At 39.3% G+C, this 25,180-nt stretch overlaps 2 protein-coding genes across 9 annotated transcripts in view; both read right to left on the bottom strand.

Moving 5' to 3' along the window:
• Positions 1-16,462, bottom strand: part of TBK1 (TANK binding kinase 1) — a 56,152-nt gene extending 39,690 nt beyond the window's left edge. For 2 of the 3 annotated variants that reach the window (XM_045464994.1, XM_045464992.1), the window contains exons 1-5: positions 16,334-16,462; positions 13,800-13,917; positions 8,180-8,320; positions 4,714-4,843; positions 1,359-1,540 (exon numbers count right to left, since the gene is read on the bottom strand). In XM_045464994.1, the coding sequence (XP_045320950.1) occupies positions 1,359-1,540; positions 4,714-4,843; positions 8,180-8,320; positions 13,800-13,886 (540 nt within the window). In that variant the 5' untranslated portion in view covers positions 13,887-13,917; positions 16,334-16,462. Of the gene's footprint in view, positions 1-1,358; positions 1,541-4,713; positions 4,844-8,179; positions 8,321-13,799; positions 13,918-15,746; positions 15,861-16,333 lie in introns of those variants that run through there. The other variant, XM_045464993.1, reaches the window with a different exon arrangement.
• A 972-nt stretch (positions 16,463-17,434) lies between these two features.
• The window catches only part of XPOT (exportin for tRNA), a 165,537-nt gene continuing 157,791 nt past the window's right edge, over positions 17,435-25,180 (bottom strand). For 5 of the 6 annotated variants that reach the window (XM_045464979.1, XM_045464980.1, XM_045464978.1 and 2 more), the window contains 2 exons: positions 22,982-23,038; positions 19,481-20,089 (listed from right to left, as the gene is read on the bottom strand). In XM_045464979.1, coding sequence (XP_045320935.1) covers positions 20,063-20,089; positions 22,982-23,038 — 84 coding nt within the window. In that variant the 3' untranslated portion in view covers positions 19,481-20,062. Of the gene's footprint in view, positions 20,090-22,981; positions 23,039-25,180 lie in introns of all 6 variants that reach the window. The other variant, XM_045464983.1, reaches the window with a different exon arrangement.

Below are 25,180 nucleotides of genomic sequence, written 5' to 3'. Positions count from 1 at the left end.
TAGAGAGGTTACTTAAAATCTTAAAAACAAAAATCAAAAAACAAAAATACTCCTACAGCTCAACACCAAAAACCCAAAAACAATCCAATTAATAAATGGGCAAGGGACCTGAAAAAACATTTTCCTGAAGAAGACATACATATGGCCAATGGTCACATGAAAAGATGCTCAACACCACAAATCATCAGGGAAATGCAAATCAAAACCAAGAGATTATCACCTCCTACCAGTCAGAATGGCTAGTATAAAAAGAGAAGAAATAACAAAGGGCCTGGGTGGCTCCCTCGGTTAAATGTCCAGCTGCTTAGGTCATTATCTCACAGTTTGTGAGTGCAGAACCTGCTTCAGATTCTGTCTCTCCCCCCTCAACCTCTTGCATGCATAGGCACATGCTCTGTCTCCCCAAAATAAATAAACATTAAAAAAAGAGGAAATAATAAATGTTGGCAAGGATGTGGAGAAAAGGGAACCCTCAGGTACTGTTGGTGGGATAGTAAATTGGTACACTGTGGAAAATAGTATGGCGGTTGCTCAAAAAAGTAAATGTACTTACTTTAAAGTATATTTTCTTAACTTTTCCAAACGTTATACTAACTTCACACAAACACACCAACATGAACAGTTTCAACACAGGGCTTTTCTAGCTTTCTAGAAGTTTAAGTTAGATCTTTTCAAAAACATTTCATTTTTGTGTGCTTCTATTAATGGTCCTGTCTTTCAATAACCAATCTCCCTGAATAGAATCTTCTGCTTCAAAATTATAAGGAATTTTGCTCTACAGGGGATATTATAACAAGCTTGTAATATATTAACTGCTCTGATCCAAAAAAAGGAGCATTTACTAGCTAGATGCTTCTTAAGTGTACATACAGCTTTTTTCTTTTAATATAGATCCACAGCATTAGTAAATTAAAGAACCTAAGAGTGTTAAAAACTTATAAGAATTTTTTTTAAGTTTATTTCTTTATTTTGAGAGAGAGAGAGAGAATGCGCAAGTGAGGAAGGGGCAGAGAGAGAGGGAGAGAGAAAGAATCCCAAGTCGACTCTGCTGTCAGCGCAGAGATTGACGTGGGGCTCAAACCCATGAACCGTGAGATCATGATCTGAGCCAAAGTCAGATGCTTAATCAACTGAGCCACCCAGGTGCCCCTAAAACTCATGTAAGAATTTTCAACAGAAAAATAACAGCATCCTTAGAAGCCAATATCTAATTCCCTCATTACACACCAAATTCATTAGAATAAAAAGTTTAAGTTTTGTCCTAAAAGTTACTAAGACATTTTATAGTAAACTGGTTAACCAGTTACCTGTATTTATAACCTATTCATCTTTAAATAAACTACTGATGCATGACTTACCAAATATTCTTCTGTGCCATACAAAGAAACAAACTGTTCATCATCTTCTAATTCTCTAGCTGCACCAAAATCTGTGAGTTTGTACACAGACTGTCCATCTTCCCCTATAACACGCATGATGTTTCCTGGCTTGATATCACGGTGCACTATGCCATTCTCTCGTAGATGGTTCATTCCACCCACTTAATAAAACAAAGGAAAGCATAATGTAGGCATCTATGTGTGTGTGCATCAAATTCACTGACATCATTCACTCATATTCACTCAATATGTTTTTCCCTAAGTTGGTCCAAAGTCATTTTTACCAAAGAAGAAATAGACAGTATTTATGTTTATGTTACCTCATATTTGAGTAATAAAAAGTTTTAGAATAAGGATCAATATGGTCTAAGGAAGAGTGCAATCTCTCTTAATTAAATATTATCAGGAAAAGGAACAAAATGATCTTAAGCATATGACTTCCTGAATTACTTTTGATTACATACATGTGGGCAATCTGCCTAAACTTAAGAATAATGATTCCTGAGAAAGATACCAATCTTTCATCATAGTTTCATATTTCTTTACCTTGGGGAAAGAATTCCATAAAAAAGTAAACTGGACTCAATACATAAAATAGTAAAAAAGTAACAGAGGCAAAGTGTCAGACTAGCTTCCAAGAATATTATTTCTCATATGCTTAAAGCTATTCTAAAAAGGCCATTTTCCTTTTTTTTTTTAAGGGTAGAGGTGGCTACAATGCTGAAATTAACCTGTTTTGGGCCGTAGGCAGTGCCCCTAAATGCTAGTTTGAAACATCTGACAGCTGACAGATGAATGCCCAAATATAACCTATGAAAATAAGTTTAGAGGTATCACATTTAATTATGAAAACTCAGGGCTACCAGTACACTTGGGAAGTCATCGATTATAACTTCTACTAGGTTAAACAGGCTGCAGCATAGATTTTCTCTCATTTTATCCTCACGGAAAGAACCTCTACACTGCTTCCAATGCCAAGTTCAAGAACTCCCACTAACCTTATGCCTTCTTTATCACTGGGCTTTACTCATTCCTCAAATACTGATTCATTTCTCTCCAAGAAGATATTATTCTCTTCAGTTGCTATGTATATATATTTATATTTATTTATATTTTTAAAATAGCTTTCTTGAGGTAAAATTCGCATATAAAATTCAGCCTTTTAAAGTATACAACTGAGTAGTTTTCAGAAGAGTCAAAGTCAAACAACCATCACTAGTTTCAGAACATTTTCATTATGTCAAAAAGAAACACCATTAGCAGTTACTCCTCAACTCTGTCGTCCCTTCAAACCTCTGGCAATGACTAATCTGCTGTCTCTATGGATTTGCCTATTCTGGACATTTCATATAAATGAAATCATATAAATATTGTGACCTTTTGTTGTCTGCCTTCCTTCACTTAGCAAAATGTATCCATGTTACAGCATGTATCATTACTATATCTCTCTGTTTTTTTAACGTAAGCTCTAGGCCCAACGTGGGGCTTGAACTCATAACCCCAAGATCAAGAGTCGCATGGTCTATCACCTGAGCCAGCCAGGCACCCCTATGTCTTTTTTATGAACAGATAATATGCCATTGTATAGATATACCACATTTTGTTTATTCATCAGTTGATGGATACTTGGGCTCTTTCCATTTTGTGACTATTATGAACACTCGTGTCCAAGTTTTTGTGTGGATATGTTTTTAATTCTTTTAAGTAAATATCTAGCAATGGAATTGCTAAGTCATATATTTAATCTTTGAAGGAACTGCTAGACTGTTTTCCAAAATGGCTGCACCTTTTTACATCCCACCAGCTATATAAAGTGCTCCAACTTCTTCACATCCTTGCCAACACTTTTGTTTTGTCTTTTTGATTTTGGCTATGCTATTGGGTATGAAGTGGCATCACTTTGTGGTTTTGACTTGCATTTCCCTACTTACTTATTTTTCTCCATTGCTCATTTTTAAATTGGGTTATTTGTCTTTTTATTAAGTTGTCAGAAAAAAAGTTCCTTATTGGGACCTCATCAAAACAAAAAGCTCCTGGACAGCGAAGGAAACAATCAGCAAAACTAAAAGGCAACCGACAGAATGGGAGAAGATATTTGCAAATGACGTACCAGATAAAGGGTTAGTATCCAAAATCTATAAAGAACTTATCAAACTCAACACCCAAAAAACAAATTATCCAGTGAAGAAATAGGCAAAAGACATGAATAGACACTTCTCCAAAGAAGACATCCAGATGGCCAACCGACACATGAAAAAATGCTCAACATCACCCATCATCAGGGAAATACAAATCAAAACCACAATGAGATACCACCTCACACCTGTCAGAATGGCTAACGTTAACAACTCAGGCACAACAGATGTCGGCAAGGATGTGGAGAGAGAGGATCAAGAGCACTGTTGGTGGGAATGCAAGCTGGTGCAGCCTCTCTGGAAAACAGTATGGAGGTTCCTCAAAAAACTAAAAATAGAACTACCTTAGGACCCAGCAATTGCACTACTAGATATTTATCCAAAGGATACAGGTGTGCTGTTTTGAAGGGACATGTGCACCCCCATGTTTATAGCAGCACTATCAACAACAGCCAAAGCATGGAAAGAGCCAAAATGTCCATCAATGGATGAATGGATAAAGAAGATGTGGTATATATATATATGTATACATACAATAGAGTATTATTCGGCGATCAAAAAGAATGAAATCTTGCCGTTCGCAACTACATGGATGGAACTAGAGGGTATTATGCTGAGTGAAATTAGTCAGAGAAAGACAAATATCCTATGACTTCACTCATATGAGGACTTTAAGAGACAAAACAGATGAACATAAGGGAAGGGAAACAAAAATAATATAAAAACAGGGAGGGGGACAAAGCATAAGAGACTAATAAATATGGAGAACAAACAGAGGGTTACTGGAGAAGGTGTGGGAGGGGGGATGGGCTAAATGAGTAAGGGGCATTAAGGAATCTACTCCTGAAATCATTGTTGCACTATATGCTAATTTGGATGTAAATTAAAACAAATAATATTAAGTATTCTGTTGGAAAAAAAAAAGTTCCTTATCAGATACATGATTTGCAAATATTACCTCTCATTCTATGGGTTGTTTTTTCACTTACTTGATGTTGTCCTTTGAAACACAAAGTTTTTAATGTTGATGAAGTTCCAATTTATCTATTTTTTTCTTTTTGTACTTGTGCTCTTAGGGTCAGATCTAAGAGAGCACTGCATAAAGGTCTTTGGTTTTGAATAGGAGATTACTTTGTAAAAATTCTTGTATGATTAAATTGTATTTACACAGATCTATAAAATCATGTAAACAAACGTACCCACGTCTCGCAAAACAATTAAAAATTCAGACTCTGGTAGTCCATAGGCATTAGATGGCTCTTCTAAAACAGTGTATAAACTTCCGCATGGACAAAATTCCATAATAAGTACTTTATGTCTTGTTGTTGTCTGAAAAAAAAAAAATCACTGATTGGGACTCAATATAAAAATAAGTTTTTATTATATGCCAATAGTCATCTAATTTCACTTAAATGTGGAATTTATTACAAATGATGAAGGCACTGTGAACTGCTTTACCTGGGATTTGTTAAATATTTACTGACCATACACCTGTAACAATCAACATCTTGTAAATTCCTACTGGATTTGTTTTTGAAGACAATGAAAGCTGGCTAAATCTGAACTAGAAAAATCACTGCTACACCGTTATAATGGTTCTTTGAAAACTGTCTTTAATTTCTAATACATAACAGTACATTCAGGACACTAATCTTCTAACAAATCTCTTAACACCTGAAACTCTTCTCAGGACAAGTACTTTTACTTCAAGGAATAGAGTTCTAGCCTTAAAAACAAAAAGATGGGGGCGCCTGGGTGGCGCAGTCGGTTAAGCGTCCGACTTCAGCCAGGTCATGATCTCGCCGTCCGTGAGTTCGAGCCCCGCGTCGGGCTCTGGGCTGATGGCTCAGAGCCTGGAGCCTGTTTCCGATTCTGTGTCTCCCTCTCTCTCTGCCCCTCCCCCGTTCATGCTCTGTCTCTCTCTGTTCCAAAAATAAATAAACGTTGAAAAAAAAAAAAAAATTAAAAAAAAAAAAAAAAACAAAAAGATGGTAGAATGGCTGAGTGGTCCCTCTTGTAGCAAAGTTCTAGTCTGCTCATTTGTTTTAAATGTTGATTTTCATGTACCACCGATTGTAAGATATACCATCAATTTCATAACAGCTTCACAGGGAAAAACAATTCATAACAATTCATAAACAATTTCATAACAGCTTCAGGAACTTGAAAATGTGATAAGTCTTAAAATCCAGTATTTATCTCTAATTTTGTATCCTTTTTCTTTTTTAATTTTTTAAAACGCATTATTTTAAAATTATTCTTGGGGCGCCTGGGTGGCGCAGTCGGTTAAGCGTCCGACTTCAGCAAGGTCACGATCTCGCGGTCCGTGAGTTCGAGCCCCGCGTCAGGCTCTGGGCTGATGGCTCAGAGCCTGGAGCCTGTTTCCGATTCTGTGTCTCCCTCTCTCTCTGCCCCTCCCCCGTTCATGCTCTGTCTCTCTCTGTCCCAAAAATGAATAAACGTTGAAAAAAAAATTTTTTTTAATTATTCTTAACTTTATTTATTTATTTTAATGTTTATTTTGAGAGTGCACAAGTGGGGAAAGGGCAGAAAGAGAGGGAGGGAGAGAATTCCAAGCAAGCTCTGCACTGACAGCTTAATCTCACAAACTGTGAGATCATGATCTGAGCCAAAATCAAGAGCTGACACTTAACCGACTAAGCACCCCAAGACTGTTGTTTTTAGACAATGAAATAATATATGTTGATTGTTGAAAATCTGGGAAATATCCATAATTCCATCACCAGAGATAATTACGCTAATATTTTGGTGCACTTCCTTTTAGCCTTTTTCCTATATATCTAACCACACTATAGACACATAACACTATTTGTACATGATACCTACCGTACATTCAGGATCATACTGCATATATGTTTTAATCCTATTTTTCTCACGTAATATCATACACAAACATGTTCCCAGGTGATTCAAATTTTGGTAAATATCTCTTTTCATTACTGCTTAACTACTGTGTAATGAAGAATAAATTCTACCCCAAGAGAGGTCAGGCCTTTGTCTGCCGTTGGCAACTGGGAGGTGATCACTAGACCTCTGGAGTATCTTGTGTGCTAGAAGTGTCTTTCTTTGGGAGCTCTGGCCACATAACAGTCTAATAATGTAATTTATAATGGGGGTTTTAGGATGCACACATCCACTTCAACTTCCAGAGGAAATGGAGGCTGAAGGGGTTGGCCTGAAACTCTGGAAAGGGCTAAAGACGAAAGGGCAGCCAGGTAGGCAGTATGTGATGGAGTCCCAATAAAAAGTGTAGACATCAAAAGCTCTAGTGAGTTTCCAAGGCTAGCGATGCTCTGTGCATACTGTCATACATCAAGGCCAGGAGGGTAATGTATCCACGAGGACAAGGAAGACTCATGTTTGGAATCCGCCTACGAATTTCTTCCTGTGACTAGTTCTAAGTCGTATCCTTTTCGCTACAATAAAACGAACTGTAAGGATAGAGCTTTCCCCGAGTTCTGTGAGTCCTTCAACCTTCTAGCAAATTACCAAACCCGGGGACAGTCACGGGGAGCTCCAGGCTTGACCCGGTCAAGTGATGACCAAATAGCCTCAGGGACCCCTGAGTTCACAGCCAGCGTCTGAATGAGCACAGTCTTGTGGGGACTGTTCTCTCCAACTGTGCAGTATGCCAAACTCTTCTGCAGCAGCTGGGGTCAAAAAGTCTTGAACAGAGGAGGCAGTCTGAAGGGCTACGCTCTTAGCATGGAGTGTAGCAAACTGAGTAACTATCTATCATATATTCTAACTTATTTAACCATTCTTTATTATAAACAGGGCAGTATGAACATTTTTGTGCATAAAACTGTAATTTACATTTCTGATTAGTTCCTAAAAGGAAGTACTCACTAAAAATGAAATCACTATTGTAAGGAATATAAACTGCCAAACTATTATTCAAAAGGTGTGATTTTATTGATTACCCATGTCTAAGGGGATTAAACTAGATTTCTATTTCCATTACTTCTAATTTTCCTAACGACATTCTTATTTTCATTGTTTCTCCCTAAAGTCAGTCCTATCCTTAACATACTGTATTAATATATATAGTATATACGCTCTATGTTATATAAATTTCTGGATTCCCAGGATTTTTATCCTTTTACAAAGCCTTCTTTATATTGACTCGTTACTTTCAGAATTATGTTGATTTAATGGGGCACGTGGGTGGCTCAGTTGGTTAAGTGTCCAACTTCAGCTGAGGTCATGAACTCAGGGTTCGTGGGTTCGAGCCCCGCATCGGATTCTGTGCTGACAGCTTGGACGCTGGAGCCTGCTTCGGATTCTGTGTCTCCCCTTCTCTCTGTCTCTCCCAACATTGCACACTCTCTCTCTCAAAAATACATTAACATTATATAAAAAAATAGAATTATGTCAATTTAACTTCACTTAGTTTTTAGTAAAATGCTGGTAACCATATTCTATACTCTTATTTCTTATGCTACCTTTTCTGATTCCATGATACTTCCATCGTTATATCTCCTCAAGAATCTTTGAGGACACAGTATTTGGTTATATGAACTGTGATTTTCACCATTAACAAAAAAACTCATTGTTTATAAAACAATTTTTTACATTGGGTCATTTCTAAATTGCAATAACTACAACAAACATGAGAAGATTAACTAAAGTGTTACTACTTACCTCCTCTTCAATAGCAAATAATTTGACAATATTTTTGTGATTGAGTTTTTTTAACACTTCAAATTCTCTCATTTGAACATCCACTGGACGAAGGAAGCTTATGTTATTAAATACTTTGATAGCAAATAAGTCACCAGTTTTCTAAAAAAAAAAAAAAAAAAAAAAAAGAGAAAAAAGTTTTATTTAAAATATAAAATATAAATATTTAAAATATAAAATATAAATGTTTTATTTAAAATAGAAAATATAAATATTAAAATATAAATAAAATATAAATAAATAAAGAAGCCATCAGAACTAGATAGCAATTTATCTTTCTTATAGAACACCTAAATATATATATATATTTTAAGTTTATTTATTTTTGAGAGAAGGGGAGGGGAAGGGGAAGAGAGAGAGGGACAGAGAGAATCTCAAGCTGCCAGCACAGAGCCCAAGGCAGGGCTCGATCTCACGAACTGTGAGATCATGCCCTGAGCCGAAATCAAGAGTCAGATGCTCACCAGTGGAGCCACCCAGGTGCCCCATAGAACAGTTAAATATTTTTAAGCATAGGTAATTCTATTAGGGCTCTTCACTTGTTTTTATTTTTATTTATTTTATTTTTTTGAGAGACAGCAAGTGAGTGAGGGACAGAGAGAGACAGAGAGAGAGGGAGGAAAAGAGAGAGGGGGAGAAAAAGAGAGAGATTGAGAAGCAAGGCTCACCAAAGCGGAGCCTGAGCTCACCTGATGTGGGACTCAAACTCAGGAACTGTGAGATGGTGACCTGAGCCAAAGCCAGGTGCTTAATGACTGAGCCACCCAGGCACCCACTTCACTTGTTTTTAAAGCTAAAATCAGTCAATCAACTGCTCCAAATTTCTTTCAAATGGTATGCTTTGGAATGAAGAAAAGGCTATTTTCTTTCATATTAAAACATTTCCAGAGGTGCCTGACTGGCCTAGTTGGTATAGCAGGCAACTCTTGATCTTGGGGTCATGAGTTCAAGTCCCATATTGGGCCTAGAGCCCACTTAAAAATGAATGAATAAATGAATGAATGTTGGGAGAAAAAAGCTTCTGTTATGATACATGAGGCAAAGATAGTCCTTCACATGTAAGAAAAAAAGAGCTTTAATAATACCAAATGTGAAAGTATATTTTAGATAAGAAAGTGGGGGCGGGGGAGCGCCTGGGTGGCTCAGTCAGTTGAGCATCCAACTTTGGCTCATCTCATGGCTTGTGAGTTCGAGCCCCGCATCGGGCTCTGTGCTGACAGCTCAGAGCCTAGAGCCTGGAGCCTGTTTCAGATTCTGTGTCTCTCTCTCTCTCTGCCCCTCCTCCACTCACACTGTGTGTGTGTATCTCTTTCTCTCTGGCAAAAATAAATAAACATTAAAAAAAAAATCAAAAAGAAAAAAAAAAGGGGAACTCACAAGGGTTTCTCCTGGGCCTCATAATTTAAAAACTAAACAAAACAGAAAAAGAGAGATTGAAAACCACATTCCACATAGGAAATTTCATTAGGATCTCAAAGTAATGAAATTAATTGTTAAGAAACACCCCCTCTATGCAACACTGTGTGTGTGGATGTGCGAGTGGAAGTAGGAGTTGGAGTCGGTCGGGTTCAAGTAGAGTATCGTCACTGGATTGCACCACTGCTGCCTTGGAGAACTTTCTGCGACTTCACCTAGATGACAAGGGCAGATTGTTTCTTCACAAAGCCTTCTCTTAGAGGATCAAAGGTATTTCCTTTTCTCTGTGGATGTACCTGCAGCACCCACTCTCACAGCACATTGAAGTAGATTACACAGAAAATGACAATGCACGGTTCTGGCTGGGAGTGACTTTTCGAGGTACAAACATAAGCTTCATTTCAGATACACATTACCTTATGTTCTTCATATTAACCTGACTTTAAGCTCTCTTTCAGACCCTCCCATCTCCTTCCAATCACTCTAATCTAAGCAATCTCCTTGGTGGTCAATCCAGATTCTCTGAGTTAAATCTTACTTTTCCCATAATGCAAGTTTGAACTTCCCTGAAGCAAGTGGAAAGACCATTTTCTCTTTGACTTTGGGGTTCGAGCACCACCTGCCTAAAGATATTTCACGGCTTCCCATCTGTCAGGATCTCTGTGCTCTCTCTATAGCTTTCCCACTGCTGACAGCCATGATCACCTCAGAACCTCATGATCTTTTTTTTTTTTTTTAAGGTTTATTTATTTTGAGAGAGAAAGAGAGCATGAGCAGGAGAAGGGCAGAGAGAGAGACAGAGAGAATCCCAAGCAGGCTCTGCACTGCCAGCACGGAGCCCAATCTCACCTACCAGGAGATCATGGCCTGAACCAAAACTAAGAGTTGGATGCCTAACTGACTGAGCCACACAGGCACCCTAGAACTTCATGACCTTTTTCTCACTCAGAACCTCATGATCTTTTTCTCACCTCAGAACCTCATGATCTGTTTCTCACCTCAGAATCTCATGATCTTTTCTTCTTAAAACCATTTAACTGCTTCACAATCTCTCTTCAAGATCACTATTTGGAGACCACCATCTATGTGCCGTGATCACAACTCCCTAACCCTTGTCCTCCCCTCACACCAAAGACACATGTATTTTTTCCCAAAGAAAATGTCCACTGACCATTTTCAGACAATATGAAAAGAGAATAACAACTGAACCACAATCAAATTACAGTTTTTCCATTTGTTCAACCAGAGTAAGAACACTGCCAAATCTATACGACCCAACATGTACCACCAAGATTTTGCTTGAGGATTCCTTGTCTTCAATGTAGTCTAAAATTAGGAGAATCCTATCAGAGGAGCAATCAGGGAAAATAATATAATGTTGCAAAGTGCCCAGAGTTCAAGGCTAGCATTTTCCAAACTTCTGTAGTCTATATCATAACTGTGAGATTATTGGCACAACAGTTGGGAATCTATAGTTTTCCATTTATTCAACTGCACAGTCATCTATCATTCACTGTCCCTAAGTCAAAGGAAATATGAATAATATTTAGAGATCTACGTGTATATATAAAGTTGACCTCAGAAAGACATGAGGGTTAGAGGCATCAACCCTCCCTGTGGTCGAAATTCCACACACAACTTTGACTCTCCAAAAACTTAACTACTGTCAGCCTACTGCTGGCTGGAAGCCTTAACAAAAACATATATTTTGTATGTTATGTTTCTATAACATACGTTGTATGTTACATTCTGACAATAAAGTAAGCTAGATTAAAGAAAATGTTACTAAGAAGTCATAAGGAACAGAAAACATATTTCCAGTACTATACTGTACTTATTGAAAAAAAATCCACGTGTCAGTAGACCCACACGATTCAAACCTATGGTGTTCACGGGTCACTTGTACACACATATGCAGATCACCACATCCTTCCTACAGCTCTCTTCCCTTTAACTCCCCCATGGGTATCACACACACACACACACACACACACACACACACACACACCCGTCACACACATTAGTAACTAAAAGCAACTCCATGAAAAAGACAAAGTAGGTAACATACTCTGAAGGACAAATAGTAAATTTGGAAACCTTGTCATTGTAGGCAATAACATGAAAGGGCTTACCCAATATCATGGTTAAAAAATCCTTAAGCAGTTATTAAAAGCAAGTAGGATTTTCGGGTATAGCCCTAATTCTTTGAAATTAATGTCACTGAGAACAAACACGGTTTCTTAAAATATATCCCTGGGAAGAGTATTATGGACCAAATACTAAACTGAGTCTTCACAATCTTTTAAGTAAATTCCTATGCCTTTCAAATCCTTATTTTAGGCTTTCTGACTATATTGGATAAAGTACATTTTTGTATCTTTGAGGAAGAATTTGGGTTGTTTTAGGGTAGTCTGATCTGTCCTCATTCATTCATTGAACATTTACAGAATGCCTACTATATATAGGAACTTAAAAGGAGGACACTGAGTATCTAAGTAGGGAAAGAGGACCAGAATCAATGAAATATTTACGAGCACCAGGCACTTTAAATATGCCTCACCCAATCTCTATCACTATTGACTACCTATCATTCCATCAGTTTCCAACTGACAACCCTTCTAATGGCAACCTTGCTACTAAACCCAAAACTCTCTGTGGGAAGGAACTGTGCATCATTTGCAGTTATGTTCACCAGGTTCATCACAGTGCCTGTCACATACCAAGTGACTATTAAAATCTGTTAACATGGGTCACAGGAAGACAGACAATCAGATGTAGTCTCAACACTAACCCTTGTGTCGCCACCCACCTCTTCTTCTTGGCACAGGGCACAAAGCAAAAACAATTTGTAGAATAGGAATACCCAAAGTTGATCACAATGGACACAAAGACAACAAATGTGATCAAGGACTCAGTACCAGTGGGTAATTCTGGAAGAGAGAAAAAGGCTAAAAGCTCTCTGTAGGACACTTCTGATTCATTCTCTATGAACCACAGAGACTGTTTACAGTCATAATCTCTCCCCAGAGGAAACAGTCCCTCCCCTCTGAATGCTTATCTCACTGTTACTGACAGAACTAATTGGTAATCACCAAGGCTACAGGAAAATATGAAGAAATTCCTCCTTACTAAAATACTTAAAGCTTGGTTTCTCAAAATAAGAATTTAAAAGGCTCTGAAAATCAAGCTCAAAACAAATTCAAAGTGTTGAAAAATTAGTGGATTATTTGCATTATAAAGGAATTTTCTACTCCAGCTTCCCTCCCAGAACAGCTCTAATGATCTTAAATTTCTTCAACTTCTTTATTTTCTGATTTTTAAAAATTAGCATTTATTTATTTTTGAGATAGAGAGCATGTGTGCGAGCAGGGGAGGGGCAGAGAGAGGGAGATACAGAATCTGAAGCAGGCGCCAGGCTCTGAGCTGTCAGGGCAGAGGCTGACGAAGGGCTCGAACCCATAAACCGTGAGACCATGACCCGAGCCCAAGTCCGATGCTTAACTGACTGAGCCACCCAGGTGCCCCTTACATTTCTTCACTTTAAATTATATTAATTATCTTTAATTTCATCCTCCAATATAGAATCTGACAGAAAATCTTTTTGGTTCTTGAAATGCCTCCAAGATTAGCCCTCTTATTCTATTTTCACTCCCACTAACAAGTTCTGGCTACCTCATACCTTTTAAACGTGGACTCCTTGCTGATAATCTCATTTGATTCTAAGCTACCTTGTAGGGTGCTGTTTACCGGGGCATGAAGCTATACGACAGCATATCAGCATCATCTGTGGATTCCCCTCAAACCCTACATCTGCCTCCCAGTATTTCTCCCTCATCTGTAGTCCAGTCTGGTACACCGACATACCCAACTTGTTAGGGAGATCACTCACTACCACCGCAGGCCTAGCTTGGGAAAAGAATCAGAAGGTAGAACATGAATCTTCCTAGTCTCTTTATTTTCCCCACTCTCAACACATAACCTCTGCCACCACTGGGCAGACATCACTGACTCTGACACAAGCTATACCTGAAATAACCACAAGAACAGGTACTCTCTTTAGACAGTATGACCAAAAACATCAAGTCTCACATCTTAGTACAAGAGTGCTTCTCAGAAGAGTACATACACAGTGCTAAAAAGTCTTCATGGTTTTCTTTGAACCAACCTTATGCCTTCCACGAAAGACATTTGCAGTAGCTCCTTGGCCTAAAATATCAGACAAAAGCCACAGATGATTAGAGGTGCTCTGCATCTCGGCTTGGTCAGGAGATCTTCTTATTAAACTAAGAGAAAAAAAAATTTGCATGTTTGTTTTAAGGGAATAATACATTTGAGGAACAAATGTTAGATCCTTTTAGTCTCAAGTAAGATCACCCCTTAGTTATTGCTAACTTGAAGTGCACAGTCTAATGTAACAATCTAAGTTTCCAACAACATTAAAGGCTAAAATGCTGGGTGGGCTCTGAAAAAAACATTAACTGATGACATATATTCACTTTAATTCATTTATCACAGGGCTACAGAAACATCTATTTCCCTTCTAATTTTACCTCTGTCAGAGTGATACTGGCCACTTCTCTCCTTCAAATGTTTTGAAAGATTGATCAATGATGAATTATAAAGTGTTTTAAAATAAAGCAACAATGTACAATATAACAGACAGTAAAAGAATTACTTTGTTTCCTTAAGGGCACCATTACACAATGAAAACAACTGTTGCCATGGCATAACATTTCCACAGCTTAAAATTTCATCTGCATAGCACCTGACAATCATAATGGAAAGGTGCAAGGTTTTTTACACCTGAAAAGTTACTAACTCTCCTGAAATTAATTTAAGGATAGTTTCTCCAATCTCCAAGTATAAAAAGACACATACTAAGTGTATATTACCAAGTCTTAAAAAATGAGCAAGTGGAAGCTATCTATGCATGCAAGTGCAGGCTATTATATATTAAGTAAAATCTCTGTACCTTCTGATTAATTTTGCCATAAACCTAAAACTGCTCTAAAAAGTTGACTTAAGAAAAAAGCATCACCCCTAGCCTTGTCCTTTAATACTGGAAAGCTATATAACTATAAGGATATTAAAATATTTGAGCTCCCCATTGGAATAAAAATCAGGTATGCTAAGTAGCATAAACCCTAGTCTCACCATGCCACCTTAAATGTGCTGTAATATCAGATCAAAAGGGATCTTAATACCCCTCTGAACTCCATTAGAATTCGGTGATGAACTAATGACTGCCAATATTCCAAGAAAGATTAGGAACATAAAGAATGACCAATTTTCAACAATCTTTGATATACTAAGATATATAATTTTACCACCCATCTAATTTAGATAAGGAATGTTATATACAGCACTTCATTGCAAATAAGCAATAAAAATAAGATTCATTTTTTACAAGTAAGGGATACACCTTTGTCAGCTGAGGTAATAACAATAAACTCCTCAACTATCTTTTCAATATTTACAAATACTTGTCAATAATGAAAACCCTTCCCTAATTGCTGTAACTGTGCTGAGATAACTGTAATGGAAAACAGTGTCGTTAGGTACCTATACGTACCTAGTGAATAAATATAAACACATTGATCAGCTCAGATATCTGCTTCTCTACATGAAGATAGCAGATTAGTTTCACAATCATCAGGGGGAAATGAGTTTGGTGACTACTTTCCAATAAACCCACAATAACAGCATGCTAAAACATGACTCAGCACATCCACAAGGTGTATGCTTTATAAATCTTGATACACTACAGGCAAGCACTCAACAAGTATGTTACTAGTGACTCTGCCTTAAGCCTACTTCCTTACACCGTCCAAAAACGAAAGTTATTATTCGTCCATAGACGAGAACAGGTTTGGTGACAGGCATGCGGACAAAGTTCAAGGATTTTCAAACTCAACCACTATGTTAAATAATTCAGGGTTCTAGAGTGGAAAAAACAAAAAACAAAAAAACCAACCACACTCGGTTTTTGGTTATGTACTGGACAGTTAACGGGTAGACCTTGTTTTGAGGCCACCTACTGAAAAACACCTGGGAAACGGACTGGAAAACAATCCCGTAAGGCATTTCCCAAAGTGAATGTTTGGGAATTTACATTATAGGTGTATATATTAATAAACGTCTGCTTCCAGCTTCCGGTTAGTCAATCCCCGCCGTCATCATCACTAAAACCCAAACGAAACGTCTCTTTTGAATCATCTGAAAAATCAATCCATTCAAACAGTGACGATCGTGTCAACGCTCATAAAGAGGGGTAGAAGCGGTCCAACTCCAAGGAAAAGAGGAATCCGTCTCTGCAGCGCGGCCAGGGCCCAGACCCGGTAACGGGCACGGCCTCTTTCTTCCTGCCCAACGTCGCTATACGCTGACCCGGGAGGGCCCCGGTCAGAGGGCCGGCCGGGGGGCGAGGAGTAGAGATGGAAGGGACCGGGCCCGCGCGACCATTCCACCGGGTTTCGGATGCCCCAGACACCCGGGGCAGGGGGGCGTCCACCTAGTCGAGGTCCGGGGAGGGCTCGGCCTCGGGTCGTGCAGGGCTGGTCGGGTCGCCCGCCCCGCCCCCGCTCTGACTCAGCATCCCCGCTGCCCACAGGGGGCGGAAGCGCTCGGCGCGAGCCCGTGCCCACCTCGCTACCCGTGCCCCGCGCGGCTCGGGCCCTCCGCCCGCGCCGCCCCACTTACCGCGCCCGGTCTCCGTCGCGCCACCGCCAGCGGGCTCCCGCGGCCTCCTTGCGCCTCGGGACACTTCCGGCTTCGCGAGCCCTGGCCGCGGGCCACGTGACCGACGGCCGGCGCGCGCCGGTGCGCGTGCGCACGCCCGCCTGACCGGTCCCGGCCTCGGCAGCCTGACGCTGGTGCTGTGCTGTGTGTCTAGTGCGGCGGCTGGCTTCCCGAGCCTTTCTAGCGAGGGGTGGGGAGGCCGGTGGCTGTCTGGAGTCGGAGCCGGTCCACACCCTCTGCCTGTCCCCCCTTGCTCTCCGGGTGAAGCCGGGGTGGGGGGGGGCCCTGCGCAGTGAGCAGTTTCAGATTCCCACAACTGCAAATCCCGCCCAGTTCTCGAGAGCCAACGGCAGAGTGCGGCGTGCGGTGGTAGTAGGGAAGACAAACAGCGAACTCCTGATCGCAAACACTCAAAGAGTCACAGGTGTGCAGACTGCTGGATACGAGAGAGGCTGTCACTGGGGAATGTCATCGTCTGGAGGGATCGATCTGGAGCCGCTTTAAAGACCGTAGGCCGCCGTGGAGCCCCGTGATCGCCTCAGAATAATCCGGACGTAATTCTTAGTGTAAATGAGCTCACTTCTTATATATTTGGCGTTGTGGGGTGAGGGAGTCCGCAATGTCTTCATTCTCTCTTTAAGCGGTATTTTGGAAAATGGCGATATATTTTGGAAATTGGCAGTATTGGAGAACTCGGTTAAAATCGGGTCGTGAATATTCGTGCCTCCAAGATCTGAAGCAGCTGTTCCCTAAAGAGTGATCCCCTCTGCCAGCTGACTGCATCGCAGCCTTTCTCAACAGATGGAGAGGCCACAGAGACTCCTGATGATCCAGGGCTAAACTTCTGAGAGAGGGGAAGAAAAAGGATTCTTCCCGGATGAGAACTACGGCAACCGGGAATGAACTAGGAAACCAAGGCAGAGTGGTTAAGAGCAGGGTCTTTTGAGTGGAACAGATCTGGGGTCGCAGTCTCAACGCTCCCCACCAAATACTGACTCTAAGTATGTTTTTCCAAGTCAGTTGTGTCCTTTGCACAATGGAGATAACAAAAGCCCACAGTAATGCGTTATTACAAAGGAAATTACTTTATTAGACTTTTAAACAATGCTTAAGTCATGGAACCATTCCAACAAATGTTTACTGCTTACAATTACAACCAATTTCAATTCTCTTGTATCTAATGACAAGAAGGGGATCTGTTCAGGTTCCTTACAACAGTAAAACCCACAGCTCAAAAGTTTTATGGGAGAAAATGTGATTAGCTGAGCCAAAGGCCTTGATTCACATATTTACCACATAAGTGATGCATATTGATATACAACAGTATTAAGTGAGCTAGCTTATGGTTAACTAAATTTAAGACTTTAAATAAACTGTTAGGCACAGAACTAGACCAGGTGTCTTAAAATCCTTGTGGTTCTGTAGTCAAGTCACACAAATCTGTCTTTTGGCTCAATGACCCCATCTGTTAAGAGGTGAGATTCACTCTTGTGACAATTATTTGGGTGCTTGTTTTTGGAAACTACAAATAAGGTAATTCATGATGAAGCAGAGGTGCCTAATTGCTCTGGTAGTCCCTAAATAAAGTGCTCTGGATAACTTCAGGGAAAAAATGGGAATTATTATACATGATTATAGAACATGAAGTTTAACTTCTGTTGCAGACTCTTAATTTCCATGTCTTGATTTTGCTTGGCTCTGAACACACGTGAATCTTTTGAAGGGCTTTAAAGAGACAGGGGAAAAAGAGGTGTCACCTTCACATATACGGAACTAATAGTACAGTGGCCATAGCTAGCATGAAGCCTTCATGAGCAGGTACTGTAAGCTCATTTCACACTTTCACAGATGCAAAAACTGGGGTAGGGAGAAATTTAACTTGCTTAAACTTCTAAAAACCAGTGACTGGCAGAACTGTTACCTGAACCTACTTACTCTGGATCTGGAACCTGTCTTAACTCTTAACCACTACACTATGTGACTTGTTAGTCCTTTGAAAAATTAGTGCTCCGATAACAGATGCCAATGGTCTTTCCCACCGTATAGGAAAACTTATCAATGAAACACTCAAGCTTTCACTTTTTAACTTGGTTTTTTTTTTGTTTGTTTGTTTTTTTTAAGTAATCTCTATACCCAACATGGGGTTTGAACTCATGACCATGAGATCAAGAGTCATATGCTCTATATGACTAAGCCAGCCAGGTGCCCCTCACTTATCTACTTTTGAAGATATTTTTATTGAAATATACATTTCACTGATCTATTCTGACAACTGTTAATTTACTTTAGTACCTTTGTCCTATGATGAAGGAAAATGTTTAAAATCACTTATGGAATTAACCCTAGAAAAAGATTTACGTATATCATTCAGAATAGTTTAAGGGAGCCCCATCGTGAAACCCATAGGGGAACCACATGGGCCCAAGTTTGAAAAGAAAAACGAAACCAACAATCCCCTAAAATCTTCCTTAGGCTTTTAGAATTTAAACTTATATGACTGCAGCAATTTAATTCTACTGTTCAATTTGTCCCTCCTTTCTTAGTTTTCCAATACTACTTACTACTGATACTTTTCCTCTTGCTTCCTTGCATAGCCATGAATAAAAACAGCGGTAAGTACTTTTAGTAACTGAATGGGCAGCTACTCGTAAGCCTCATTAACACATAGGTATAGTGTCCTAAGTAAATCCAATAAAGGAGGGGGAAATTGGATTTTAAATTCTATCAACAGATTGAAACATGCTTTTTCTAGCATCTTAAAAAAAAGTCTAACAGAGGCACCTGGGTGGCTCCGTCAGTTAAGTAACCAACTCTTGATTTCAGCTCAGGGTTTGTGAGTTCAAGCCCCACAATGGACTCCCATGTTGACCATGAAGGGCCTGCTTGGGATTCTCTCTCTCCTTCTCTCTCTGCCCCTCCTAAACTCGTTTTCCCTCTCTCAAAATAAGGAATATAAAAACAAAAAAAAAAGAGTCCAACAGAACTATGTTGCATATAACGTTTTGAGAGCATAAATCATCCATAAGCCTAAATGTCCAATCTTTAAATGGGAAATCAGGGAGAGATAAGAAAATAAGACTATTTATAATAATTCCAAAAAAGACATGGTAGATTTCACTACGTAAAATTTATTTTTTTTATAAAAAGTGTGTAACACTGACACCTACTCTTAAATCAGTTAATTTATGAAACCATTCTCTTTTGTAGAACACACATTGGCATCGAAACAGTTTAAAGAAATGTAATGGCTATCTACAAAAAATTAGTTTTGATTTGTTGTATTCTCCCCATATTTGGAGTCTGCACACATAAAAGGAAATTAACATGTTCAAACATATTTAGCAATTGAAAAAAAGCACACTGTTTTCCTGCTATGTGGTCTTTATAAAGGATTTAACATTTCCAGTAAAAAAAAAAAAGGGGGGGGTACTAAGATAACCGTGCTGTATCTTTTAACAGCATTTTTATATAGAACAATTTGAACTGGCATGCAAGCAACTTCTCTTGTTGTCACATACCTGTATTCAGAGAAAATTACACCCATTTTACAGGAAAAGTTCCAATACATATACTGCAATAAGCTTAAAGCAATGTTAAAAAGACCAGTGTGAATGGCACACAAAAACTGCTTCTTTATAAATTATTAACTGGAATTCTTGATCATAAAGTAGGCACAGGGAGATCCAGTCCTTAGGGCTTTGCTCTCTGGAAGAATACCTGGAAATAAAGTATCAGTACAATTAGCACAGGTGTCAGAAGGTATCACGTGAAGAATGGCTCCAAGTCAGTAAGGCTAGTCACTCTTTTACGAAATACAGTCAATACTCAGAACATTTTACATGCTTCATAAATCCACACATGGTACAAGAACTTTTTTTCTGGACAATTTGACCAAATCTAGTGGTAACTTATGTTGATGTTGGCCGGGAAATTAGTCAAACTATGGTATGAACTCTAAGGCTAGGAGAATCAAGTGTGCGGAAGAAAACATGCTCGGACACCGTTTGTTGACTGGCACACTGTCAAAGGCAAGGCTGGGAAATAAAATTCTTAGGAAGAAATAAACACATCAGAGCTAAAGATAACAGCTGTTATCCCTTAAGGAATTTATTATTCATTGGATTATAAAACAATACTTGCAATTCACCACTGGAGACAATGAATGAATAGGCTAGAGGCTGCTTTGGGGACCGGCCCAATAGTACATACTACCTTCCATATTCCACAGTCAGGTACGTGCTAAGTGAGCACTAGACATACTAAATAGGCAGCAAACTCACTAAGGATAAGGACTGTAGTCATCACTGCATCCTTAGCACCTACCAGATTGGGCATTCATTGAACAAATCTATTGACTAAGTGAAGAGAAGGATTGGTATATGAGCAAAACAGAGCCTTACGAAGAGGCCATGCTTGAGGTAAGCCTAAGAAAATGGGTAGAATTCATAAATGAGGAGGGTTGCTAATAAGGCAGAACTGTTGAAGAACAGCAAAGACCACTCCTGCAAGAGAAACTAGAAAGACAGTCAGATCAGAATATAAGAAAACAAAATAAAAAAACAAAAAGCCTGAATGTCAAACTAAGAAACATGAACTTGTTTTGTAGTCAACTATATGGTTTATGAAGAATGAGGGGAATGGATTTCAGAGGACTATTCAGTGTTTCAAACAGGCCTGGCTACAAGGGAAGGGAGATCAGTGTGAGGTAACAAACACATACTGGAGTAGCAGCAGGGGAGACAAAGTGAGAGTGAGGAGAGAATCTATAAGATATGAGGATCAATCACACCTAAAGAGAGTAGGCACACAAGAAGGAATCCACTTTTCCCAACAAGAATAGTGCTCTCCCAGAGATAATGCTAGCACTGAAGAGATGTTGGGCTTGGGGGCAGACTTTGTATAAATGCAGCTGCATGAATTAGTACTGTTGGAGCACAAGCCTGCCACTGTACCTGCATCTGCTTACAGATACCTTTAATAGCCAGTTACAATTTGTTTTAGTCCTTTTATCCAGTTTGATCAGTTATTTAACAGAGATTACCTCTACAGGCACTTTGCTTTTACAGGGACATGGGAGTGGGGAGGGTTCCCAATGATAACCAGTAGCTCCCGATCATCTTCTCACAAAACTCTCGTCAGTTTAAGCTGACAGACCACTACTAGGGAAAAAACTGGCAAGGGAAGATGCTATAACCGGAGCCCAAGCATGACACACTTTACTTCCTCAGCAAAGGCCCTGACTTAGGAATTTTACTGAATGCCTCGGACAAAAAAAACCTGGTAGCCATTCATTAAGTCACTTGCTACTAACATATTTAGCATAGTGTTCTGCCCTCCAATTTTTTGAATGAAGGTAATAAAAATAAAGAACACGTCTTCATCCTGTCACACTGGAATTTTATTTCCAGAGCACAAGCTCTTTATAGTCAAGAGAAGTCACTCATACAGATATCTGCAGCAGTTAGCACAGTACCTGTTACGTGAAAAGTCATGATGCAGTACTGAATGACTACCTGGGTGACAGCAAGACAGTTCTGCCTTACAAATTTAAACTGTCAATATGAATGCCAAATAAGCATTTGGTACTTCTTGCCAACTTGGCGAGTTTTTTAAAAAATTCACTCATTTTATGAATTTTACGTAAAAAGAGCCTTGACTGCCAAATCAGAGAGTTTGTTCTGTTCGTTCTACAACTCAGAAGTTTCAAAATAAGATACACCAAGTAATTCTTACTTCTGTTTTTATATTTTTAGTTCCTTTCTTTCATTTCAATAGGGTCACACGTTCCTTTTTTTTTTTTTTTTATAATATATTTATTTTGAGAGAGAGAGAGAGAGAGAGAGAACGAGAGAGAGACAGAGAGTGCGCATCCCAAGCAGGCTCCATGCTATCAGCGCAGAGCCCAATGCGGGATTCGAACTCATGAAATGTGAGATCATGACCTGAACTGAAGTCAGGAGTTGGACACTAACCCACTGGGCCACCCAGGCACCCTGGGGGCACATGTTCTTAAACATGACTTGTCCCAATCCTGTAGCTCCTATCTAATTACATCACACACTATAAAAGGAAACTGGCATTTTCATAGTGCGTTTAAGCATATACACAGTGTGCTTACCTCACTTTTTATGATCTTTTCTTTTTTTTTTTATTTAAAAAAAAAATTTTTTTTTTTCAATGTTTATTTATTTTTGGGACAGAGAGAGACAGAGCATGAACGGGGGAGGGGCAGAGAGAGAGGGAGACACAGAATCGGAAACAGGCTCCAAGCTCTGAGCCATCAGCCCAGAGCCTGACGCGGGGCTCGAACTCACGGTGTGCGAGATCGTGACCTGGCTGAAGTCAGACGCTTAACCGACTGCGCCACCCAGGCGCCCCTTTTATGATCTTTTCTAAGAGCTTAGTTGAAAGGGACTTTATAGAAAACTCTGAAGTATTAACATCCAAAACCACAAATTCTTGGAAGTCGGTTTCAGAACAAAGAGATCCCCAAACAAGTAATAACTGGTAAGACTACAGTATGACACAGTATCCTGTAATATGTATTCTCTCTCAGCTCTAAAATATTACCTAATGATATGAATATGTGTAAGTTTTCCAAATACCTACCTTTAAGTAATTTTTAAAAACTTTAGCATCAGGCTGCTGAAGCGCTTGACAAAACTCCTGGGGGGCCCAGATGGGAGGGGAGAGAGAGAGAGAGAGAATGAATGTAGTTGTATTAAATTCACTGTAAATCAAATCCACAGTTTTCTTTTGTAAACTGTGATTAAAAAAATCCATATAACTGAGCATCTTAACCACCATAATGCTAAACATTAGCATTAACCCTCTGCACGCTGTTGTGCAGCAGATCTCTGGAACTTTCCATCTTGCAGAATTGAAATTCTATACTCACTGGACATCAACTCTCCCTTTCTTTCCCTACCAAGCCCCTGGCCACCACCATTCTACTTTCTGTGTCTGAGAGTTGGACTACTTTAGGTACTTCATATAAGTGAAATTATGCAGTATTTATCTTTTTGTGACTGGCTTATTTCGTTTAGCAGAATGTTCTCAAGGCTCGCTCAAGATTGTAGCATGTGACAGGATTTCCTTCCTTTACGACTGAATAGTATTCAATTGTATGTAAATACCACATTTTACTCATCTAGTCATCTGTCATAAGGTGCTTCAAATCTACAGTAGTCAGATAACTTAACAGGTCCTCAGCAAAAAAGGTTCTATGGCATTTCAAATGTGATACTTTTCAGAGACTGCTTTCACTTTTGAGAACATGGTTCTTCCACAAGATTGACTCACGCCTGAGAAGGGAGAGTGGGACAAAAACCGTATTGCTGTGGCTGTTCTCACCCAGTAAGAGCAGTAACTGAGCAGAGCTAGACCAAAAGAAAAAGAGTTAAGGCGCTCTAACAGAATTCTGAAAAAGTGTTGTCATGAGACATATGAAAAAAAAGGAAAACTGGGGATGCTTATCTTCTATGATCAAATTATTAGACAAAAATATAGTTTTCTTTTACTTAACCTGGTATATTTCTATTTTTGATGTGCAAGAAGGTCACTGCTTTCATTAAAACATTACCTTATACTTATATAACAAGTTATAGCTAAGAAAATTCATTAATACCTCTAAAGTTAAAGATAGCATGTTATGAAATGAGACCATAAATTCATCAATGATTACTCTTATGTGAGATCTATCCTATTTTTCATTCAATTTTTTCAATGCCTTTCATAAAATAGCATGATAAAAACTTTAAAAAAATTTTTTTTTAAATGTTTATTTATTTTTGAGAGAGAGAGAGAGAGACAGAACATGAATGGGGGACAGTCAGAGAGAGAGGGAGACACAGATTCCAAAGCAGGCTCCAGGCTCTGAACTGTCTGCACAGAGCCCGATGCGGGGCTCGAACTCACGGACCTCAAGATCATGACCTGAGCCGAAGTCGGACACTCAACCAACTGAGCCACCCAAGTGCCCCTAAAACTTTTAAAAAACACTGTTGCTGAAGGAACAATTCTTAGAATCCCTTCAAGAGAGTCTAACTCTAGTTGTAATCAAAACTCTGATACCTCAATTAGATCTATGTGCTACTAGGTAAGTTGGGGTAACTACATGCCAAGAAAATAACTGAATACCATTATAAAAATTACTTTGTAATATATAAAAATGTAAGACTGCATTCCAGATACTTACTTCAAAATACAGTTTCAGATTTAAAAAATTAAGCATTGATAAGCTTGGCACATGTAAAATGAACCACCCAGCACAAATCTTCAGAACAGGTTTGTGTGCTAGGGTGCCCTTTGGCAGTCTGGGGAGCCCACTGGACTTTTAGTTTTTTTTTTTTTTTTTTTAAAGCATTGTGTTTTTGTTTTTAATTCATTTTGAGCGGGGGTGAAGGGCAGAGAGAGAATCTCAAGCAGGCTCCACACTGTCAGCATGGAGCCCGATGTGGGACTCGAACCCAGGAACCAGGAGATCATGACCTGGGTTAAAATCAAGAGTCGGACACTTAGCCGACTGAGCCATCCAGGCACCCCTAGAATGTTTTTTAAAATACTGGGTGTCTCAGTTGGTTAAGCGTCTGACTTCAGCTCAGGTCATGATCTCACGGTCTGTGAGTTCAAACTCCACATCGGGCTCTGTGCTGACAGCTCAGAGCCTGCAGCCTGCTTCAGATTCTGTGTCTCCCTCTCTCTGCCCCTCCCCTGCTCACGTTCTGCCTCTCTCTCTCTCAAAAATAAACATTAAAAAAAATTTTTTTTTTTTAATTTTTTTTTTTTCAACGTTTATTTATTTTTGGG

The sequence above is a fragment of the Leopardus geoffroyi genome, chromosome B4, assembly GCF_018350155.1.
Source record: "Leopardus geoffroyi isolate Oge1 chromosome B4, O.geoffroyi_Oge1_pat1.0, whole genome shotgun sequence".
NCBI classification, from domain to species: domain Eukaryota; kingdom Metazoa; phylum Chordata; class Mammalia; order Carnivora; family Felidae; genus Leopardus; species Leopardus geoffroyi.
Note: the sequence above shows the minus strand (reverse complement) of the source record. Positions and strands in the feature narration are given on the sequence as shown.